Genomic DNA, 20,514 nt, shown 5'->3' with positions numbered 1-20,514 from the left:
GACCCACCCATCAAGAAAGAAGCCGCTTAAAATGGTGATTTGAAGGGACACTTCAGAGATGGATATACTTGAAACATCACCTATTATAGTAACAAGCAAACTTGATAACCATAATAGGGAAGAAAGCATTGATAGTCACTAGACTATGGATATAATTAAATCTATATATTGTGATAAATGCTGATTTCTAGCTATTCTCTAAATCAAGGAATTTAGATGACGTTTGTTAACTCTAATTTAAGGGATATGTTTATAATATTTGAAATTATTTAAATCACATGTAAAGTTATATAAATAGAATATTGTGCTCAAATCAAACCTCAAGGAAAGATGTAGTTTATAAGACTTTAACCACTTTAATGTCTGTTTCTGAGCCGTCATTATTATTCTGCTTTATAGTTATCTCATTATTAGTTTCTATAGGAGGTACCCGTTGATGAAGTCTCATAGGACATCGCATCTAGATCATCGTGCTCGATCTCTAGAAGTTCAACTAATTGATTACACCTACATGCATTTTGTAATGCAACTCGATCGGATTAGAAACGTATCGATCGATTTAACTTGAAAATTGAGTGAGTTAAATATCTTCAAAAGCTTGGGATCCATGATCCATTGATCCATCTACGACTGGCAAAGCAACTCATAGTAATTGATCCATCTACCGTGGATGTAGATGAGTCCTTAATTAACTATATATATATATACTAGACTCCTATTTATATAATGGGATATTGGTGTGGAATATACAAAAATTCATAATTGTAGTTTTATTATTATTTTTTTGTAAAATATATTTGTGACTTGTGTTTCAAAAGTCTCAACCTACTTTATACGTACGTTATTTCATATTGGTTATTAAATTTGGAAAAGAATAATTAAACTAGACTTTTTTCAGTAAAACTCTCCATTCTTGATTCTTGAAATCCTAATATATCACTCATTAACAAATAAATGGTGTAGATATGTTTCAACATGCATCGTCACCAAATAAATAAGTGAAGTAGAGTGAATTAAACAATTGGGATCTTGATGATTTATTTTCTTTACCATTTCTACCATTTCATTTTCCAAAAGCATTATACTTCGAGGTCTTTATAAAGCAGTCTTTGTGGATTTTGTTTTTATGAAAATGATTTTCAGGTCAATATATATGGGCTTCACTTGTTGAGAGCTTATGAGTGATTTAATTTGCTGGTGTGCTTCTTCCTTGCTGATTCTTCTGGGAAGACCCCACTTATCCTCGTCTTTTACTACCTACTTCTACTATTTTACCTTCAGTTATACCGACTTAAGCGTAGGAATTATCTTTCGCGCGCGGATATGCTTCAATAAAATATTTTGTTGAACTCTTCTCTCTTTGCCGGCGGTATTCTGACAATCGGTTCTCAGTCAACTTTTATAACAAATATTTTTTTTCAAATCAATAATTCATAATCAGGGCCGGCTCAATAGCTAAGCCACTGAGGCGGTCGCCTACGGGCCCCAATTAGTAAGGCCTAAAAAAAATTTTAATAAAGCCCAAAAAAAATTTTAATTTTATTTTAACTTAAAGGCTTGATTTTTTTAAAAAAAAAAGCCCAAAATTTTTTTCCATAAAAATTTAAGGCCTCTAAAATAAGGCCCCAATATAATACGCCAATTATAAAATAAGACCAATTAACCCAAAAAAATAAATATGTCACATCAATTTTTTTGGGCAACTAGTTAAAAGTTAAACTTAAAAGTCATGAAACAACAATGAGAATGAAAATAATAATAGGGGAAAGTCCACATAACCCCCTCAAACTACCACTCAATTGACAATGTCTCCCTCAAACTTTCAATTGTGACAATGTTCCCCCCAAACTACCAAAAATTGTCAATATTCCCCCTAATGACGAAATTACCCTTAATAAAATATAAACAAAAATACTAAAACTTCTAGAAAAAACCTAAAACTAACAAAAAAAAAAAAAAAATCCAAACTTGGCCAATTTTTTCCTATTTAAAATCAATTTTATAAGAAAAAAATTAAAAAATTTTCATTTTTTTTATATAAAAATTGAAAATTTTTGTTTTTTTATTTTATTTTTGTTTTATAATTTTATTTAAATAAAAATTTACGTTTAAAAAAATTACATTTTCGCTTAATAAAATGAAATTTTTTGTTTTTTAAAACTAAATAAAAAAATAGTTTTTTAAAAAAATAAAAATTTCCGTTTAAAAAATAAATAAAAATTTTTGTTTAAATTTTTTTTTTAAAATTAAAATTTTTCGTTTTTTTAAAAAATAATTAAAAAAAAAATTTGAAAATTTATAGGGATATTTTTGTCTTATTGATAAATCTATAGGGGCATTTTTGTCTTATTGCTATCCTTGGGGGGGACATTAACAATGTTTTGGTAGTTTGGAGGGGACATTGTCACAATTGAAAGTTTGAGGGGTACATTGTCAATTGGGTGGTAGTTTAAGGGGGGTATGTGGACTTTACCCATAATAATAATATTATAAACATATAATAATATTATAAAAATAAATATTATTTAATTAATATTTAAATATTAAAAAAAATAAGGTCAAACTTCAAAATTTCGCCTAAAGCCCCCCAATACATTGAGCCGCCCTGCTCATGTGTACCTAACATTAATAGAAAATTGGCAATTAATGAAAACACGGCATCTAATGGGGCTGCATGCCTAACCCAGATGGCCCATATATAGAACCTTAATATTTTACTCACAATCCGGTTATAGTCCTTGTCTCTCTTGCTCTATTTTATTACTGATCGAACCAGAGCTCTTAACTGGTGGAATATTGTATAAATTAAGATATTATAATATTCCGACCTCCTAAGTACATTTTGCCCTTGGCTTTTACCTCATTGATCGATCACATCAGCCGAACAGAAGAGACACCATATATATGTAATATGTCCCTCTTTCTTTCTATATAAACCAAAGCTTAATTAGTGTTGAGAAAGATCACTGATCATCAGTTCTCTAATTCTACCCTACGAATATGAAGAAGGCACCAGAAGAAGAACACCCTGTGAAGGCCTTCGGGTGGGCTGCTAGGGACCCATCTGGGCATCTCTCTCCGTTTAACTTCTCTAGAAGGTAATTAAAGCTCCACTCGATCTCTATCTAACACTACTGCATGATGATGATCACTTTAACATGCATTCATAAACATATAATAATAGTTAATTAACATGATTATATGCTGCAGGGCAACTGAGGATGATGATGTCAGGTTTAAGGTGTTGTACTGTGGAATATGTCACACCGACCTTCACACCATCAAGAATGATTGGGGCTTCACTGCCTACCCTCTTGTTCCTGGGTAAATATTTCCTTCCATATTATTGAAATTGAGCACTAGATTTTTTTTCCTTTAAATAAGAAGTTTTTGAACTTTTTTCCGGAATTACGTATGAAAGTAAAGACGTACAATTCATACGTACAAGAAGTCTTATTCCTCTTTTTTTCATTTTAAACAAATTTTCCAAAATAGATATCCAAACCTTAATAATTAATGAATAGTCACACAAAAAAAAAAAACAAAAACAAAAACAAAAACAAAAACAAAAAACAAAAGTATTCAACTTTCCGTGATTTTTGGGTAAAACAACTTTTTTATGGTTCTAGTAAAACAAACAATTTACTTCAAACTGTTATATATATATATATAATGGAAATCTGATGATTTCATTGATTAAAAATCGCGAGCATAAAGCTCTTATATAATAGAGTAAAAAGCTCTTACAGCACAAAGCATAAAGCTCTGCAAAATCATAACCACATGCTATGAGGTTACAAAGTCATATATACAAGCAAAAATTCTTACAATCAAGTGCTATCTATGGCTTCAATCTTCTGTTAACCCATGTACAAATACAGTTAAAGAGTATATCTGCTCCAAGCAGACTAGATCTAAGACCTGGGTAGCCAAATTTCCTAACAAAATTTATTTAAACCTGTGAGAGATAACCTCTCACACCGAATTATCCAGGCCGTGAGAAATAAACTCTCACACCTAATTATACATCATCGCTCATGAGGGCAGATCTAGAGAGAAGAAACATATTATTCAAAACAAAAAACACAAACAAACAACCAACAAGTAGCAGTAGCGGCCGAGAAAGAAATGAACGGTACAACACGGAGGAAGATAGACGGACGCATAGCGAGAGGCCGAAGTCGCTGATCTGGTCGGAGAACACCTACAAACATAAAGAAAAAGACCAAAAGGGGAGGGGGAGCGTAGGAGCGGAGAGTAGAAAGGGAAGGGGAGAGGAGGGAGCAGATCTGCTTCCCCCTCCTCTCAAAACTGTTTTCTAAGGACTTCGAACTGTTATATATTCCTTGAACAAGTGAGAAGTACATGCTTTTTTAATAATTTTAATATGCTAATTAAAAAAAAAAAAAAATGTTTCTTGTAAGCTAAAAGAAACATTATGATTTTATAAATTAAATTTAAAAAATTCTTTTAAATTGGATTAAAGAAACTTTATCTATTTCAATCTCGTCTTTAAAGTCAATTCAACGAGTTACATCCCGAGATTTTTTTAAGTGATCTGATATCTAAAACCAATTCTACTTCATGTCTCATGAAGTGAAGGTCACTAGATCGAATCCCCTCCCTCCATTCTCTTTCTGGTGTGGACATGTCAACAATATATATATAGCATGACCGTTGAATTTTATGTTGTAGTCACGAAATTGCCGGGGAAGTGACAGAAGTGGGGAGCAAGGTGAAGAAAGTTAAAGTTGGAGACAAAGTAGGCGTTGGATGCATGGTTGGTGCATGCCACACCTGCGAGAATTGTAACAATGACCTTGAAAATTACTGTCCCCAATGGATACTCACCTATGGTTTTGTTTACCATGATGGAACAATCACATATGGCGGCTACTCGGATACCATGGTAGCTAATGAGCGTTACATCGTTCGGTTCCCAGAAAACATGCCTCTTGATGCTGGAGCTCCGCTCCTTTGTGCTGGGATCACAGTGTATAGTCCCCTGAAATATTTTGGTTTAGCTGAGCCGGGTAAGAATATTGGAGTTGTTGGCCTAGGCGGGCTTGGTCATGTGGCTGTTAAATTTGCTAAGGCTTTTGGGGCGAAAGTAACGGTAATTAGCACCTCCATTAGCAAGAAGGATGAAGCTTTGGAGCGTCTTGGTGCTGACTCTTTTTTAATTAGCCGTGACCAAGAACAAATGCAGGTAAATGTTAGCTTATGATCCCTTAAATGAAGAACATCTAGTTCTTAATTTTACTAGATCTGTTTGATTGATGCTCTTTGTGCAGGCTGCCCAAGGCACTTTGGATGGTATCATTGACACAGTATCTGCTCCTCACCCGATTTTTCCATTAATGGGTCTATTGAAGTCCCATGGAAAGCTTGTTATAGTGGGTTTACCAGACAAGCCGCTGGAGTTATCTGTCCTTCCTCTAATTACAGGTAATTAATTCCTACAAGACGATGACAAAATATTTTCCCATTCAATTTTTATTTTTATCTTTTGTTGGTTGTAGTGTTAATAAAATTTGTTAAGGCAGGAAGGAAGATGGTTACGGGGAGTGGCATAGGAGGAATGAAGGAGACACAAGAGATGATTGACTTTGCGGCAAAACACAACATCACCGCAGACATTGAGGTTATTTCAATGGAGTACGTCAACACGGCAATGGAGCGTCTTGCTAAGGGTGATGTTAGATACCGGTTTGTCATTGACATTGGAAACACCTTGGATGCTACCAAGCCTTGAAGACTATTAACTATATATACCTCCTGTTTATATTTTAATTCCTGTATTATTCCAATGGTACTTTTATTTAGTTTTTGCTTGTAATATCCATAATGAAAAATCGTGTCCCTATTATCGTACAGAAACAATATATGGACGATCATGTTTAAATGTTGTAATTAGTCTGATAATGTTATTTAAAATTAATATACGTTATATATGTATATTTTTATTTTTGGAATGGCAGAGTACGTACCACTACTGCTGGGGATGGCCCGTGCTGCCGTGCAGCCACCGTCGCCAAGCACAAGGGTCAAGGGTGCTCAGGGTGTAAATATATATATTTTTCAAAAAATAAATATATGGACTTCTTAAGACTAAACTCAAGCTAACCTCCTAAGCCAAAAATCTTTTAGAAAAATCTATATGAATTAATGAAATTATATAAAAATGGTTTCTTTCAACCAATTATAAAGATGATTGAAAAAGAATAAATTCTATCATTTTTCTAATTTGTTCATCTATCTATTAATGTTCTTTAGAGCTCTCTTTGGTAGTTTGGCTATTCCTTTCCTTTCAAATATTTTATCTCTTTGTGCCCTCAGTTTCCTTCTTTTCTTGTTTTCTTTTCTTTGCATGCAAAGAATGTAAAGCCTAAAATATACATATTACATAGGTCTAAAGTCTAGAGAATTCTCAGTACTATTCGATCTATACACCCACCCCTGAATCCTCCTCCTCTAGTTATAATCTTTCTTTTTCCTCAAGTTAGATCTAACGGTTGAAATAAAGTACTCATTAACAACGAGAATAATCAAACAATCATTATTAAATAACAGTTAGTCATAAGTATGCATGCAGTCAAATATCAAAATATTTTCTAGGAAAAATTACACTTTAGCCCCCCAAGTTTGAGGCGATTTTCAATTCGACCATCAATATTTCAATTTTTGCAATGCACCCCCTCAAACTTGCAAAAATTTTTCAATTCAACCAATGTCATCCCAAAATTCCCATATTGCCCTTATTTTTTTTACTTTTTTTATTTTTTATAAAAAAAAATAAAAATAAATAAATAAATTTGGGGGGTGCAAAAATGGCCAGATGGCCACCGAATATTTTTTTTTTAGTTTTTTTATAAAAAATAAAAAAATAATAAATTAGGAGTAATATGGAAATTTTGAAATGAAATTGGTCGAATTGAAAAAAATTTACAATTTTGAGAGGGTGCATTGCAAAAATTGAAACATTAAAGATCAAATTGAAAATCGCTACAAACTTTTAGGGATAAAATATACTTTCCCTATTTTCTAATTAGTTCAATTGTATTTTGGGGGCATAGTAACAGGCCTTTGTATTGCGCGGGATGGATATATTGTGGGCTTGTGGTGGATCATAATTGCAAACACAAGCTCAGCCCACAATCAAAACCATACTACAAATCGGATTTTTCCATTTTCAGAAGGACAAAATTGGCAGCAAGATTTGAGTCGCCACTGTCGATCTCGTTAGCTCACTGAATACGTCAGCCCAGCCCCACTTTGATTCGATTATGATTTGTGACTTTTCAGTGTTAATTTATTGTTTAAATAATTAAATTTATTTATTTTTATCAATTATTTTTATCAGATTAAGTGTTTATATATATATATATATATATATATATGAGTAGTCCCCAAGGGGTAACTCAATCGGCTGTGGACCACGCTTAATAAAACGGAAGTCACTAGTTCGAATCCTCCCTCCCCTTCCCTTGTGTGGACATGTTAAAAAAAAACATATATATATATATATGAATAGTAATTTTTGACACACCGGCGTGCTTGTACAGTAAGCACGCCGGTGTTAAAATATTTTTTTTTTTACTGTTTAAAAATTATTTTAATAATATTTTAACACCGACGTGCTTACTGTTCAAGCATACCTATATATATACACGAAACAGTTTAAAATTTTACAATAAGTAATGATTATATATATATATCAAAACAAAGATTCTGAATTCAAATAATTTATCAAAAAAAAGATTTTTAAATATTTCAGTGATCGAACTTTGTTATTGGTAGGAAAAATTATTCTTTTATTTTTTTTCTATTGAAATATTAAACTTGTATAGTCACGTACGCAGCAGCCCTTCCTTTGGTCTACAATTCAGAGCCTATGACGACTTGGAACTTTCATAATTGAACCAATTGGTCCATAAATTAGCTCACTTGATACGTCAGGGCAGCACCAATTTTAAACCCCCACCACGACCTATATGGCTATATATATATATAAATCACGCGCTCATTAGATCACTCATATTATCCCTTTCTCTACGTACTCTTTTTCCAGCATAAACTCTCACTTTTTTGTTACCATAAATGGCGAAATCACCAGAGCAAGAGCACCCCAAGAAGGCCTTTGGATGGGCTGCCAGGGACTCTTCGGGGCTCCTCTCGCCCTTCAAATTCTCCAGAAGGTACTCTTTCTCTTTACTTTCATTCGTTTTTCCACAAATGCTGCTTAACATTTCTCTTTTGTTTTTCCTTTTTTTGTTCTGAATTTTTGGTTAATTTGTGTTAAAAAAAAAAATGGTAAATATGTCCGCAGAGCAACAGGAGACGAGGATGTAAGGTTCAGAGTTCTTTATTGTGGGATATGCCACTCCGACCTTCACATGATCAGGAACGACTGGGGCATGTCCACCTATCCACTTGTCCCTGGGTAAGTTTCCTAGGAATTTCTCAATCTAGTTCTATATATATATATATATATATATGCAGTAATTTAGTCGTCTGTCGTCTTTTTTTTTTTCTATCTATTAGTGTAAGAGAAATTTAACAATGTTTGAATATAAATTAAATAATTAAATTCATTTTTTTTTAACAATTTTAGCTTTATGATAAGACCAAGAAGAGTTTAAAAAACAAAAAATGAATCAAAAGCGCCATAACACTGAAATTTGGACTTGTAGGCACGAATTCATTGGGGAAGTGATAGAAGTGGGGAGCAAGGTGAAGAAAGTTAAAGTTGGAGACAAAGTGGGCGTGGGAGGCGTGGTGGGTGCATGTCATTCCTGCGAGAACTGTAACAATGACCTTGAAATTTATTGTCCCCAAATGATACTTACCTACAGTTCCTTTTACCACGATGGAACAATCACATATGGCGGCTACTCTGATACCATGGTAGCTAACGAGCGCTACGTCGTTCACTTTCCGGAAAACATGCCACTTGACGTCGGAGCTCCACTACTTTGTGCCGGAATCACAGTTTATAGTCCTTTGAAATATTTTGGCCTCGCCGAACCGGGCAAGCATATTGGAGTTGTTGGCCTAGGTGGACTTGGTCATCTAGCTGTTAAATTTGCAAAGGCTTTTGGGGCGAAAGTGACTGTAATTAGCACCTCCATTCGCAAGAAGGATGAAGCTTTGGAACATCTTGGCGCCGACTCTTTTTTGCTTAGCAGTGATCAAGAACAAGTGGAGGTAATTAAAATATATTAGCTAATTACTTTATCTTCATAGTTGTACATACTTCTCGATAAATTGGGTACATGCATGCATGTGTAATATTAAATTTGTGCAGGCTGCCAAGAATACAATGGATGGTATTCTTGATACCGTATCTGCTGTACATCCCATTTTGCCATTAATTGATCTATTGAAGTACCATGGGAAGCTTGTTTTGCTGGGTGGACCAGAAAAGCCGCTTGAGCTACCCGTCCTTCCTCTACTTTTTGGTAATTATTAAATTCTACACGACTGATAAGCTTTGCAGTTCTTATAATATAAGTATGTTGATGTCGATCGTCTTTAATTTATTCATTCCTAGTTGTAGAGTTAACAAGATTTGTAAAACAGGTCGGAAGATGGTTGCCGGAAGTGCCACCGGAGGAATGAAGGAGATACAAGAAATGGTAGACTTTGCAGCAAAACACAGCATCACAGCAGACATTGAGACTATTTCGATGGAGTACGTGAACACGGCGATGGAGCGCCTTGCTAAGGGTGATGTTAAATACCGATTTGTCATTGACGTTGGAAACACCTTGGCTGCTACCAACCCTGAAGACTAGCTTGGTTTCTGTAATTTTGTTTAATTGCTAATTCTTTCTCCACTGCAACTGATACGTACGGGATAGTGTCTTGCATGTAATAAACTTTATGTTTTATTTAATTTTTAAGTTATTTTGTAATTCAATAAATGTATTTTGTTCAAAGTTAATATATATATATATTCGGGTTTATTAGTCAAATTAGTAATATTAATGAGCCTAGCTAGCTCAAATCCCGTCAAATTAGTGTTTAGTGAATGAATCTATTTAGATATCTATTTGTACTCAATGGAGATGGATTAGAATCTGATAAATAAATAGATTTTGTTTGGTTATGTGACTCCTTTTCTTTTCACCAAATTTCATAGTATTAACATTTATGTTTCGACTTAAAATGATGTAAAACCAGTAAAAACAAATTCAGAAGGAATTTTTGTCCCATATATATAACAGAAATATTTTTATTTTCCTCTAGAACCGCAGATCTTACCGGCCGGCAGCATCATTCTGTCATTTAACTAGAATAATTCTTGAACTAAAACCATAATATTATCAAGTTTATGTATGCTGATCAATAAATCTCATTTACTCTAGCAAGCCAAAACCGGCCAGATTGTTAGTCTTGAAAGATCATGTACCTGGGATGGGATTTGAGAGTAGTTAAAGTGATTGTTGACAAGGTTAAGCCTTTGGAGGTGAACAAGACGAAAAAGGCTACTGCTGGAGTTGATAAAACCATATAGACAGCTGCTAGAGGTCGAGATAAATTACAATAAATTAATAAATAAATCATGATTTACGTCTTGAATTTCTTTTAGATCTACTACTCGATCCCAGCAAAATAAATAAATAAATGGAGAGAAGAGTAAATTACAATCTCCTGCAAAATAAACAAAAAGTAGTTATAGAAGAGTATTGATAAATTCACAGGAAACATAACCAGGGACAAGTGATGTCAATCAATGTGCTATTCCCACCAAGAAAAGGAATATATAGCTAATTCTCTCCTTAGAGGCGGAATAATAAAGTAACGAAACAAATAAAATGGCTAGCTATTTCACAACAATAGCTACTCCATTAATAAATAAAAGAGTATATATTTCCAAGGAGAGAATTAATAAAATATATTATTGCTTTACACAATATTTTTTTATTTTTAATTAAAAAATAAGGCAAAAATTAGCTTAAAATTGGACAAAATAGTTGACTCTTTAGCATTTTCCATAGTTTTATGTTAGTTGCTTGAGGTAAAACTATTTACTAAGAAAAGAATACTATTATTTTATTAATTCGGAGCTCCTAGAGAAAATCCTAGCTAGCTTAGTGAGTGATCCAAATGGGATAGTGTCATAGTGAGAAGACAAGGAAGACATTTATTAATGTAACTTGCTTTAAAGCAATATTCCTTGCTGTATGTATGCTCCAATACGAGGAACATATCATCTTCATTTTATTTGAATTTGATAATATTCAGTTAGTTATATTATAAGGGTATTTTTGTATTTTCACTTTTAATAGGACAAAAATATCTCTTCAATATTAACTAACTGGATATTATCCAATTTAAATAAACCAAAGATGATCCTAATTCGCAATACGGTGCTTCGTACACACTCGCATGCGTGCATGTTCATGTGATTGGAAGGCAATACTGGTACACGCTCGTATTACTTAGCATGAAGCATCAAAGTAATTAGATCATTACTATTAAATTTTCAAGATTAAATCAAGTTAGATCCTAATGGTAGAAATAAAGTAACCATTACTAACGAGAATAATCAAACAATCAAGTTTAAATAACTGTTAATCATAAGTATGAATGCAGTCAAATATCAAAATGTTTTCTAATTAGCTCCATTGTATTTTTTTGGCAAATAAATTGGTGGAAAGAAATAAGGTCTCAAGGGAAACGGCATGGTAACGGGTCTCCGGAGCCGTCGTTTCAGAGTATGAAAATTTTGCACAACTCTTGTCGTATTGGGTGGGATGAAAAATGATAATATATTGTGGGCTTGTGGTGGATCATAATTGCAAACACAAGCCCAGCCCACAATCAAGACCATACCACAAATCGGACTTTTCCATTTTCATAAGGCCAAAATTGGAAGCAAGATTCGTCAAACACATTAGCTCACTGGATACGTCAGCCCAGCCCCACTTTGATTGGAATATACGGGTAAAGATAAAGAGCATATTGACTTGAAACTTTTATAATTAATCCATAAAAATCTCATTAAGTAGCTCACTCAATACGTCAGGGCAGCACCAATTTTAAACCCCCACCATGACCGGTATGGCTATATATGTATATATATCACACGACGCTCATTAGTTCACTCATATTATCCCTCTCTCTACGTACTCTTTTTCCAGAATAAACTCCCACTTTTTTGTTACCATAAATGGCGAAGTCACCGGAGCAAGAGCACCCCGTGAAGGCCTTTGGATGGGCAGCCCGGGACTCTTCGGGGCTCCTCTCGCCCTTCAAATTCTCCAGAAGGTACTCTTTCTCTTTACTTTCATTCGTTGATTTCGTTCCTTCCACAAATGCTGCTCAACATTTCTCTTTTGTTTTTCCTTTTTTGTTCTGAATTCTTGGTTAATTTGTGTTAAAAAAAAATGGTAAATATGTCCGCAGAGCAACAGGAGACGAGGACGTAAGGTTCAGAGTTCTTTATTGTGGGATATGCCACACGGACCTTCACAAAATCAAGAACGACTGGGGCACGTCCACCTACCCACTTGTCCCTGGGTACGTTTCCTAGCTAGGAATTTCTCAATACAGTTCTACATATATATGTGCTGTAATTTAGTCGTCTGTTTTTTTTTTTGTTTTTTTTTTAATTTTTTTTTATGTATTGATTAGTGTTAAAAGAAATTCAATGATGTTTAAATATAAATTAAATAATTAAATTCATCTCTTTTTATTAATTTTAGTTTTTATAATAAGACCAAGTATAAAAGAAAAGAAAAAAAAAAAAGAAAAAAAAGGGAAGAATCAAAAGCACCATAACACTAGAATTTGGACCGCAGGCACGAATTTGTTGGGGAAGTGACAGAAGTTGGGAGCAAGGTGAAGAAAGTTAAAGTTGGAGATAAAGTGGGCGTTGGATGCATAGTTGGTGCATGCCACACTTGCGAGAGTTGTAACAATGGCCTTGAAAATTACTGTCCCCAATGGATAGTCACCTACGATTCTGTTTACCACGATGGAACAATCACATATGGCGGCTACTCTGATACTATGGTAGCTAACGAACGCTACATCGTCCGATTCCCGGAAACCATGCCGCTTGACGCTAGCGCTCCACTGCTTTGTGCGGAGATCACAGTGTATAGTCCCTTGAAATATTTTGGTCTCGCCGAGCCGGGCAAGCATATTGGAGTTGTTGGCCTAGGTGGGCTTGGTCATCTAGCGGTTAAATTTGCAAAGGCTTTTGGGGCGAAAGTGACGGTAATTAGCACCTCCATTAGCAAGAAGGATGAAGCTTTGGAACATCTTGGTGCTGACTCTTTTTTGCTTAGCAATGACCAAGAAGAATTGCAGGTAATTAAAACATATTAGTTAATTACTTTATCTTCTCTAGTTCTCAATATTTGCTCCGTGTTTAATAATTCTCTATTTATGCAGGCTACCAAGAATACAATGGATGGTATCATTGATACGGTATCTGCTGTACACCCCATTTTGCCATTAATTGATCTATTGAAGTACCATGGGAAGCTTGTTTTGCTAGGTGGACTAGAAAAGCCGCTTGAGCTACCCGTCTTCCCTCTACTTTTTGGTAATTAAATTCTATATAACTGATCAACTTTGCAGTTGTTATATATATGTATGTGTGTGTGCGTTGCTGCATGTCAATCATTTTTTATTTATTCCAATTGTACAGTAGAGTTAATAAGATTCGTAAAACAGGTCGGAAGATGGTTGCCGGAAGTGTCACCGGAGGAATGAAGGAGACACAAGAAATGGTAGACTTCGCAGCAAAACACAGCATCACGGCAGACATTGAGACTATCTCGATGGAGTACGTGAACACGGCGATGAAGCGCCTTGCTAAGGGTGATGTTAAATACCGATTTGTCATTGACGTTGGAAACACCTTGGCCGCTACTAACCCTGAAGACTAGCTTGGGTCTTGTAATTATATTTAGGTTATTAATTTTATTTTTAAGAGTTAAGCATATTATTTTGTAATTCAATAAATGTGTTTTGTTCAAAGTCAATTAGTACGAGGTTTAGTCAAATTGGTAATAATGGGCTTAATTAGCTCAAAGTTGGTCAAATTACAGTCGTTTATTAGTCAATAAATGTATTTAAATATCATTTTGTACTCATGGAGATGGATTAGAATTTGGTAAATAAAGAGATTTTATTTGGAGGTGTGACACAAGTGTGTGCAGCAGATCTGACCGTGAGCTCAAACTGGTAGATAGAATCATCCACCATACACGGCAATCGTTAACAACGGCCGGATATTGTGGCGGCTGGCCACAATGGTTGAAAATTGTGGAAGCTAGAAGGTGGTAAGAGGTGGCAGCAAGCAAATAACAATTGCTAGAGATGGGCTGAAAACTGGGCCAACAGCAATAAGCTAAAAATGGGTCACAATAGGTAAAAAAATGAGTCAATTATGGGCCAAAAATAGGATCAACTTGGGGCAATATATGGGCCAACAATAGGTCAAAGATGGGCTTGGGTCATTAAACACAACCAATAAAAAGCAAATGACCGGGCAAATAAAGCATCCAAAGATTGGCCATATTGACCAAATATGTGGCCGGAGATGGCATAATAAGCTATGGTGGTTGCGGCTAGTAACAGTTGGCATTGGGTCCAAGACTCGAAAATTAGGCCAACAATAATGAGTAGTGTTTGTGAGCGTGCATGAATACTATGCACGCCAGTGTTCAATTATTTTTTTTTTATTGTTTAGATAATATTTTAATTATGTTTTAAAAAAATAAATAATATATAAATACCAGCGTGCACACTGTTCATGCACGCCAGTGCTCTGACAAACACTACTCCAACAATAATAGGCTAAAAATGGTCACAATAGGCCTTTTACAATGAGAAAAAAAAAGGCCAATTATGAGCCCATTAACAGGGCAATGATCAATAATTATATTTGTTAATTTCAATTTAAAATCAATATTTCGAATGGGAAAATTCGCAGAAGATATCTACAGACAAAACAAAAACGATTAAACGAAGTTGTGAAGTATCTTCTCAATCTGACCAATATTCACTCGACGCCAAAAACATGATTGTTTGACCAAGTTGTTAAGTGCTTATCTTCTTGGTGCCATTCACTAACGACAATAACAAGATTGTTTGGCTTATAAAAGACAAAGAAAAAAACAAGGATTGTCGTCGGAACCATACTTCCTATAATACTTTAATCAAATGACTTTGACCAATGATTTTTGTTTGTTTTTTTTTTTTTTTTTTTTTATGAATAAGCAATTTTTTATAAACCAACAAAGAATCTTTTACAAAAGCCTGAAAACCCACCCACCCTCTTCTCAGCAACTTGACATTCAGCATCTGCAGCTACCACAATTCAAAATTCAAAAGTTGCGGACCATGTGTGTGGTTTAATATATAAAAATGATGTTCAGACATGCATGTGGACCATTTACACTTCTTTCTTTTTCTTCTATATAAACCAAAGTTTCATGAAGAGATCACTCAACACTAATCCATATTCCTCTTGCTCGATCTCCAACTTCAAGCAACACACTCGATCAGTTCTCTTAACCCTAAAACTCTTATCAATATGACCACAAAGGCACCAGAAGAAGAACACCCGGTGAAGGCCTTTGGGTGGGCTGCTAGAGACCAATCTGGGCAACTCTCTCCGTTTAACTTCTCTAGAAGGTAATCATCAAGGCTCCATGTATTTTATTAATTAACTTGCGTTAATAAATAATAGGGGAAATTTCAGAAAGCCCCCCTGAACTTCCAGCCAATTTGAAAAACTCCCCCTGAATTTTCAAAACTCTCATTTAGGCCCCCTGAACTTTAGTTTTCTCTCACTTTGGACCTTTTTAACATTAAACTACGTCGTTTTGTATCCTAAAATTAAACACCTACCCAGCCAAAAACGACATAGTTTAATGTTAAAAGGGTTCAAAGTGAGAGAAAACCAAAGTTCAGGGGGCCTAAATGAGAGTTTTGAAAATTCAGGGAGGATTTTTCAAATTGGCTGAAAGTTTAGGGGGGCTTTCTGAAGTTTCTCCTAAATAATATAATCAATATTACAAAGTCAGTAGCAGTTACGTAGTGCGATCGATATTGACGACCACGATCAATGATGTTTCTGTTAATCACATGATTATATGCTGCAGGGCAACTGAGGAAGATGATGTCAGGTTTAAGGTGTTGTATTGTGGAATATGTCACACCGACCTTCACAGCATCAAGAATGATTGGGGCTTCTCTAGCTACCCTCTTGTTCCTGGGTACGTATTTTTTCCTTCAATATTCTAAAATCCCGGATTAGATTTGTTTTTCTTTTCCTTTTTATTTTTTATTTTTTATTTTTTATTTTTAAAAATGCATATATGTTCAGATCTCATCTTTCACCCATCTATAGCTATACAAGAAATAGGCAAATTCTTCATAAAATATATGTACAAGAGATGGATAAGAAGCATTGGTAGTTACAAATATAAGTACATACAATTCATTAATAAAATTCTTCCTTTAATTTCTTTATTAGATAATCCAAATTAACGTAATATATATATTTACTGGATAATCATGATTAAATACAAAGTAGCTGTACAAATATATATACCTTAGAAGGAGGATTGTTTCTCATAATTCCTTTTAAAATAGCCAATTTCCTGAGTACCTATTCTTTGAAATCCATATCTCATAAGATATGAAATTGGCTTTTTTAAAAGGAATGAGAAAAAAAAACAATTATTTGCCATACGGCCCAGACAGGCCTGTCTTTATAAATTAATGGGAACGCACCAGACGCACTACGAACTGTTACTTTCCCCGACAAAAACTTATTTAATTCTGCTGCTAGCGGACAAACTAGTATTTGTATACCATTGAGTTTAATTTTATGTTTGACGACTGCATAATGGGTCCCTTCATTATGTCCTTATCTTTTTATTTTATTATTGAAATTAAGTGGACCTTTTAATAAATAAAATTGCGAAGTTTCTTTGCATCTCCGTTAATTCGAAAAAACTTTTGTTAATTAATGTTTTTAAAGTAATATTGAACGATAGTGTTTCTTTTACCCCAATCAGTTTATGTGTTTTTAGTCTAACTTTAGCTCTAAGTACTGAACAAACGTTTCTGTATTAATCTAGCCTTTATACAGAAGTGTTTTTGAAAAAATATAAATTAAAGGGCTTATCAAATAGTAATAATACCTTTTCAAGTCCCAGTTCGTGAAATTGAAATTTTTATTTGCAGACACGAAATCGTTGGGGAAGTGACAGAAGTAGGGAGCAAGGTGAAAAAAGTTAAAGTAGGAGACAAAGTGGGTGTTGGATGTATGGTCGGTGCATGCCACTCGTGCGAGAATTGTAACAATGACCTTGAAGTTTACTGTTCTGAAATGATATTCACCTACAATTCTGTTTATCACGACAAAACAATTACATATGGAGGCTACTCAGACACAATGGTAGCTAATGAACGCTACATCGTCCGATTCCCAGAAAACATGCCGCTTGACGCTGGAGCTCCACTCCTATGTGCTGGAATCACAGTGTATAGCCCTTTGAAATATTTCGGTTTTGCCGAGCCGGGAAAGCATATAGGAATTGTTGGCTTGGGTGGGCTTGGCCATGTTGCTGTTAAATTTGCCAAGGCTTTTGGGGTGAAAGTGACGGTAATTAGTACCTCTGCTAGCAAGAAGGATGAAGCTTTGAAAAATCTTGGTGCTGACTCTTTTTTAATTAGCCGTGACCAAGAACAAATGCAGGTAAAATTTTAGCTTATGATAGCTACTCTAGTTCTCAAGTATGCGCTTCTAGAGATTGGGTGTGTTGTTGGGCTATGTGATGTTAGGTTTGTGTCAGACCCGGTTTGCACCCTACCTTGTATGATATTGAAAGCGCTATTGTTTAGGCTTAATCCTTGTATGAGGCTTAATCCTTGTAGCTGAGGCTAGGGCCGTTTCTTTGTTTTGACCTGGTTGTTGGTCGTATTTATAATTGCTTATGGTTTTAGGGTTCTATCTAAATATTTTGTGTTGGTGATTGTTTTACTTTTTTTCTTATTTTTCGCATCTTACTAGGTCTGAAAAATAAAATAGATTTCATGTAATATTTGGTCAAGTATTAAATTAATTTGTGTAGGCTGCCATAAATACAATGGATGGTATCATTGACACGGTATCTGCCGTGCATCCAATTTTGCCATTAATTGGCCTATTGAAGTCCCATGGAAAACTTATTATGGTGGGTGCGCCGGACAAGCCACTTGAGTTACCTATCTTTCCTCTACTCATGGGTAATTTTCTATACAAGACAAATGACAAATTTTTCCATTGCTATATGTTGTTGGTCTCCTCTTTTATTTGTTACTATTTGTCAAAAACAGGAAGGAAGATGGTTGTGGGGACTGCAATTGGGGGAATGAAGGAGACACAAGAGATGATCGACTTTGCAGCAAAACACAGCATCACGGCAGACATTGAGACTATTTCAATGGAGTACGTTAACACGGCGATGGAGCGTCTTGCTAAGGGTGATGTTAGATACCGATTTGTAATTGACGTTGGAAATACGTTGGGTGCTACCAAGCCTTGAAGATTAGGTTGTCTTTAATTTATTGTACGATTGGAAAGATCTTGTTTGATTGCTTACTATTCGCATGTATTAAACACTAGAACCTTGTCATTTTTATTATTTATTGAATATTTGAATAACTAATAAATGGGCATGGATGTTCGTGGTCTATTTGCTTGGAAACATTCTTATTATTTAATTTCTCTTATTTTGAAATTCCGGTTTTCTAGAACAATTTTACCCCGAACCGGTTGGACCCTCTTTGTTTGTGAAGGGACCCATTTTTCTTTTCAATTTTCACAATCTTTTTGAAAATTTGTATTTAAGTTTATATTGGTATTTTTATTCTATGTGCTTTTATCCTTTGTAGAGCGCTGCTGCGAGTTTTATTGACTGCATTCACAGGTAACTTTTTAGTGTTAGTAGTATGTCTGAATTGGATTTTCCTTTAGCTTGTATTTCCTTTCTTAATTTCCATTGTAATTTCTTTTGCATGAATGATAGTACTGATAAAATAATAATAATTATATATATATATAAAAAAAATAAAAAATAACATAGAATCGAAGAGGTCCTTCTCTGTACGTGCTTTCTCTGGTGAGAAACCGGTGAGGGAAGGTGGGGTCTCCTTGTCGCCTGTTGGGTGGTTGTTCCGGTGAGACAAACTCCAAATGGCAGAAAAGCCGCAGACCCAAAACAAAACAAAAAAAACAAAAAAAAAAAAAGGGAAAATACAAAGAGCATGGGAGGAATATGAATATTTTCTTAACTTCTTCTGTACAAAAGCAACTTTTACCTTCTAGAATACAAGTTTCTAGAACACACACGTAGGCTCACGTACAAGTTACAACATACATTTTCACCCATGCGGGGCCATGCTACAGCCTACAAACAAAGTGACTTCAATAAATAGGCTTTCTAGATCCAACATGGGAGAGTGGTGTGTCCTCATTATGACGTAAAATGTTTTTTTTTTTGTTAGAAAATATTTCCTAAAAACTTTGTTTTTTGCTATTCACATATAAAAAATCACAAATATATATATATATATATATATATATATATTCATTCAAACATATTAATATTTAAATTAAGAAAATGTTTCGACAACGTCATGGCTGAGACTTGGCCAAGTCCCATGAGTTTCAATCAATATATATATATATATATGAGACTTGGCCAAGTCCCAGCGAGTTTCAATCAAGTTCAACAAGGCCCATTCAGTTTTAGATCTTATTGAAGCTTTTCCTCCAAACCAGCTGGAGAAATTTCAACTCGTTTTGTAGCCAGATGTTCAAGATGCGTTTTCACGCTTTATTACCATTAGCCCGCAGCATTCATCGTTGCTTCATCGCCTTTCTCTCTCCTTTCCTCCCACACGGTGACTGCTCGCTCTTTTCCAACCCCGGTAAATCTTCATTGAACTTGCCAAGAGTTTTTTTTTTTAAATAAAAAGAAAAGATTTTTAAGAGGGGCGATTGGGTTTTTCTTAAATTTTCAAAACCATCTATTTAACAAATAAAGATTATTCTTCAATCTGAGCATTTTTTGATGTTCCCTTCAATCTGAGCATGGTAAAAAAAATTTATGAAATTTCCATAAAAGTTTCAATCTTTGATGATCCCTTCAATCTGAGCATTTTTTGTTATCTTTTCCGACTAAAAAAATAGAAAGTACAATTGTTATTTTTTGTTAAATTTTTAAGAAAACCCAATCAACCCTCTTAAAAATCTTTTCTTTTTTTAAAAAAACACTCTTCCGTAAAGATGGAGAGATTTTTTGGGTTGAAAAGACAGCTTGGTCTCGTGTGGGAGGGGAAGGAGAGAGAGAGAACATGAGAGAGAGAGAAACTAACGGTGGAGTTAACTATAGTTTGTGGAAATTAGGGTATTAAAAAAAACATGTGAGAAGCACATGTTTGAGGACACATGTCAATTTTAGAGACTAGGTTGGAGAAATTCCCTCCAACCTA

General features: G+C 34.6%; 2 protein-coding genes across 2 annotated transcripts; both read left to right on the top strand.

Annotated features, from left to right (window-relative positions):
- Positions 1-3,000: 3,000 nt before the first annotated feature.
- On the top strand, positions 3,001-9,797 carry LOC132168441 (uncharacterized). Its single transcript, XM_059579423.1, has 11 exons — positions 3,001-3,098; positions 3,211-3,324; positions 4,696-5,209; positions 5,295-5,448; positions 5,547-5,748; positions 5,982-6,053; positions 8,100-8,198; positions 8,330-8,443; positions 8,694-9,207; positions 9,308-9,461; positions 9,583-9,797. Exons 1-11 carry the CDS (start codon positions 3,001-3,003, stop codon positions 9,795-9,797), a joined length of 2,250 nt encoding a protein of 749 aa, XP_059435406.1.
- A 2,381-nt stretch (positions 9,798-12,178) lies between these two features.
- LOC132168436 (uncharacterized) lies at positions 12,179-18,711 on the top strand. The gene is made up of 11 exons (XM_059579418.1): positions 12,179-12,276; positions 12,415-12,528; positions 12,810-13,323; positions 13,408-13,561; positions 13,693-13,906; positions 14,000-14,027; positions 15,482-15,660; positions 16,131-16,244; positions 17,221-17,734; positions 18,111-18,264; positions 18,355-18,711. The coding sequence occupies exons 1-11, from the start codon at positions 12,179-12,181 to the stop codon at positions 18,561-18,563; spliced, it is 2,292 nt and encodes a 763-aa protein (XP_059435401.1). The 3' UTR covers positions 18,564-18,711.
- The last annotated feature ends 1,803 nt before the right edge of the window (positions 18,712-20,514 follow it).

The sequence above is a fragment of the Corylus avellana genome, chromosome ca2 (genome assembly GCF_901000735.1).
Source record: "Corylus avellana chromosome ca2, CavTom2PMs-1.0".
NCBI classification, from domain to species: domain Eukaryota; kingdom Viridiplantae; phylum Streptophyta; class Magnoliopsida; order Fagales; family Betulaceae; genus Corylus; species Corylus avellana.
This window is presented reverse-complemented; position numbering and strand designations above follow the sequence as displayed.

Excerpts from the sequence above, each read along its gene's own strand:
- LOC132168441 (XM_059579423.1), top strand. The coding sequence starts at position 3,001 with ATGAAGAAGGCACCAGAAGAAGAACACCCTGTGAAGGCCTTCGGGTGG. Across the intron at positions 3,325-4,695 it reads GCCTACCCTCTTGTTCCTGG|TCACGAAATTGCCGGGGAAG; the intron begins GTAAATATTTCC and ends TTTATGTTGTAG. Across the intron at positions 9,462-9,582 it reads CGTCCTTCCTCTACTTTTTG|GTCGGAAGATGGTTGCCGGA; the intron begins GTAATTATTAAA and ends TTTGTAAAACAG.
- LOC132168436 (XM_059579418.1), top strand. The coding sequence starts at position 12,179 with ATGGCGAAGTCACCGGAGCAAGAGCACCCCGTGAAGGCCTTTGGATGG. Across the intron at positions 13,562-13,692 it reads CGTCTTCCCTCTACTTTTTG|GTCGGAAGATGGTTGCCGGA; the intron begins GTAATTAAATTC and ends TTCGTAAAACAG. Across the intron at positions 18,265-18,354 it reads TATCTTTCCTCTACTCATGG|GAAGGAAGATGGTTGTGGGG; the intron begins GTAATTTTCTAT and ends TGTCAAAAACAG.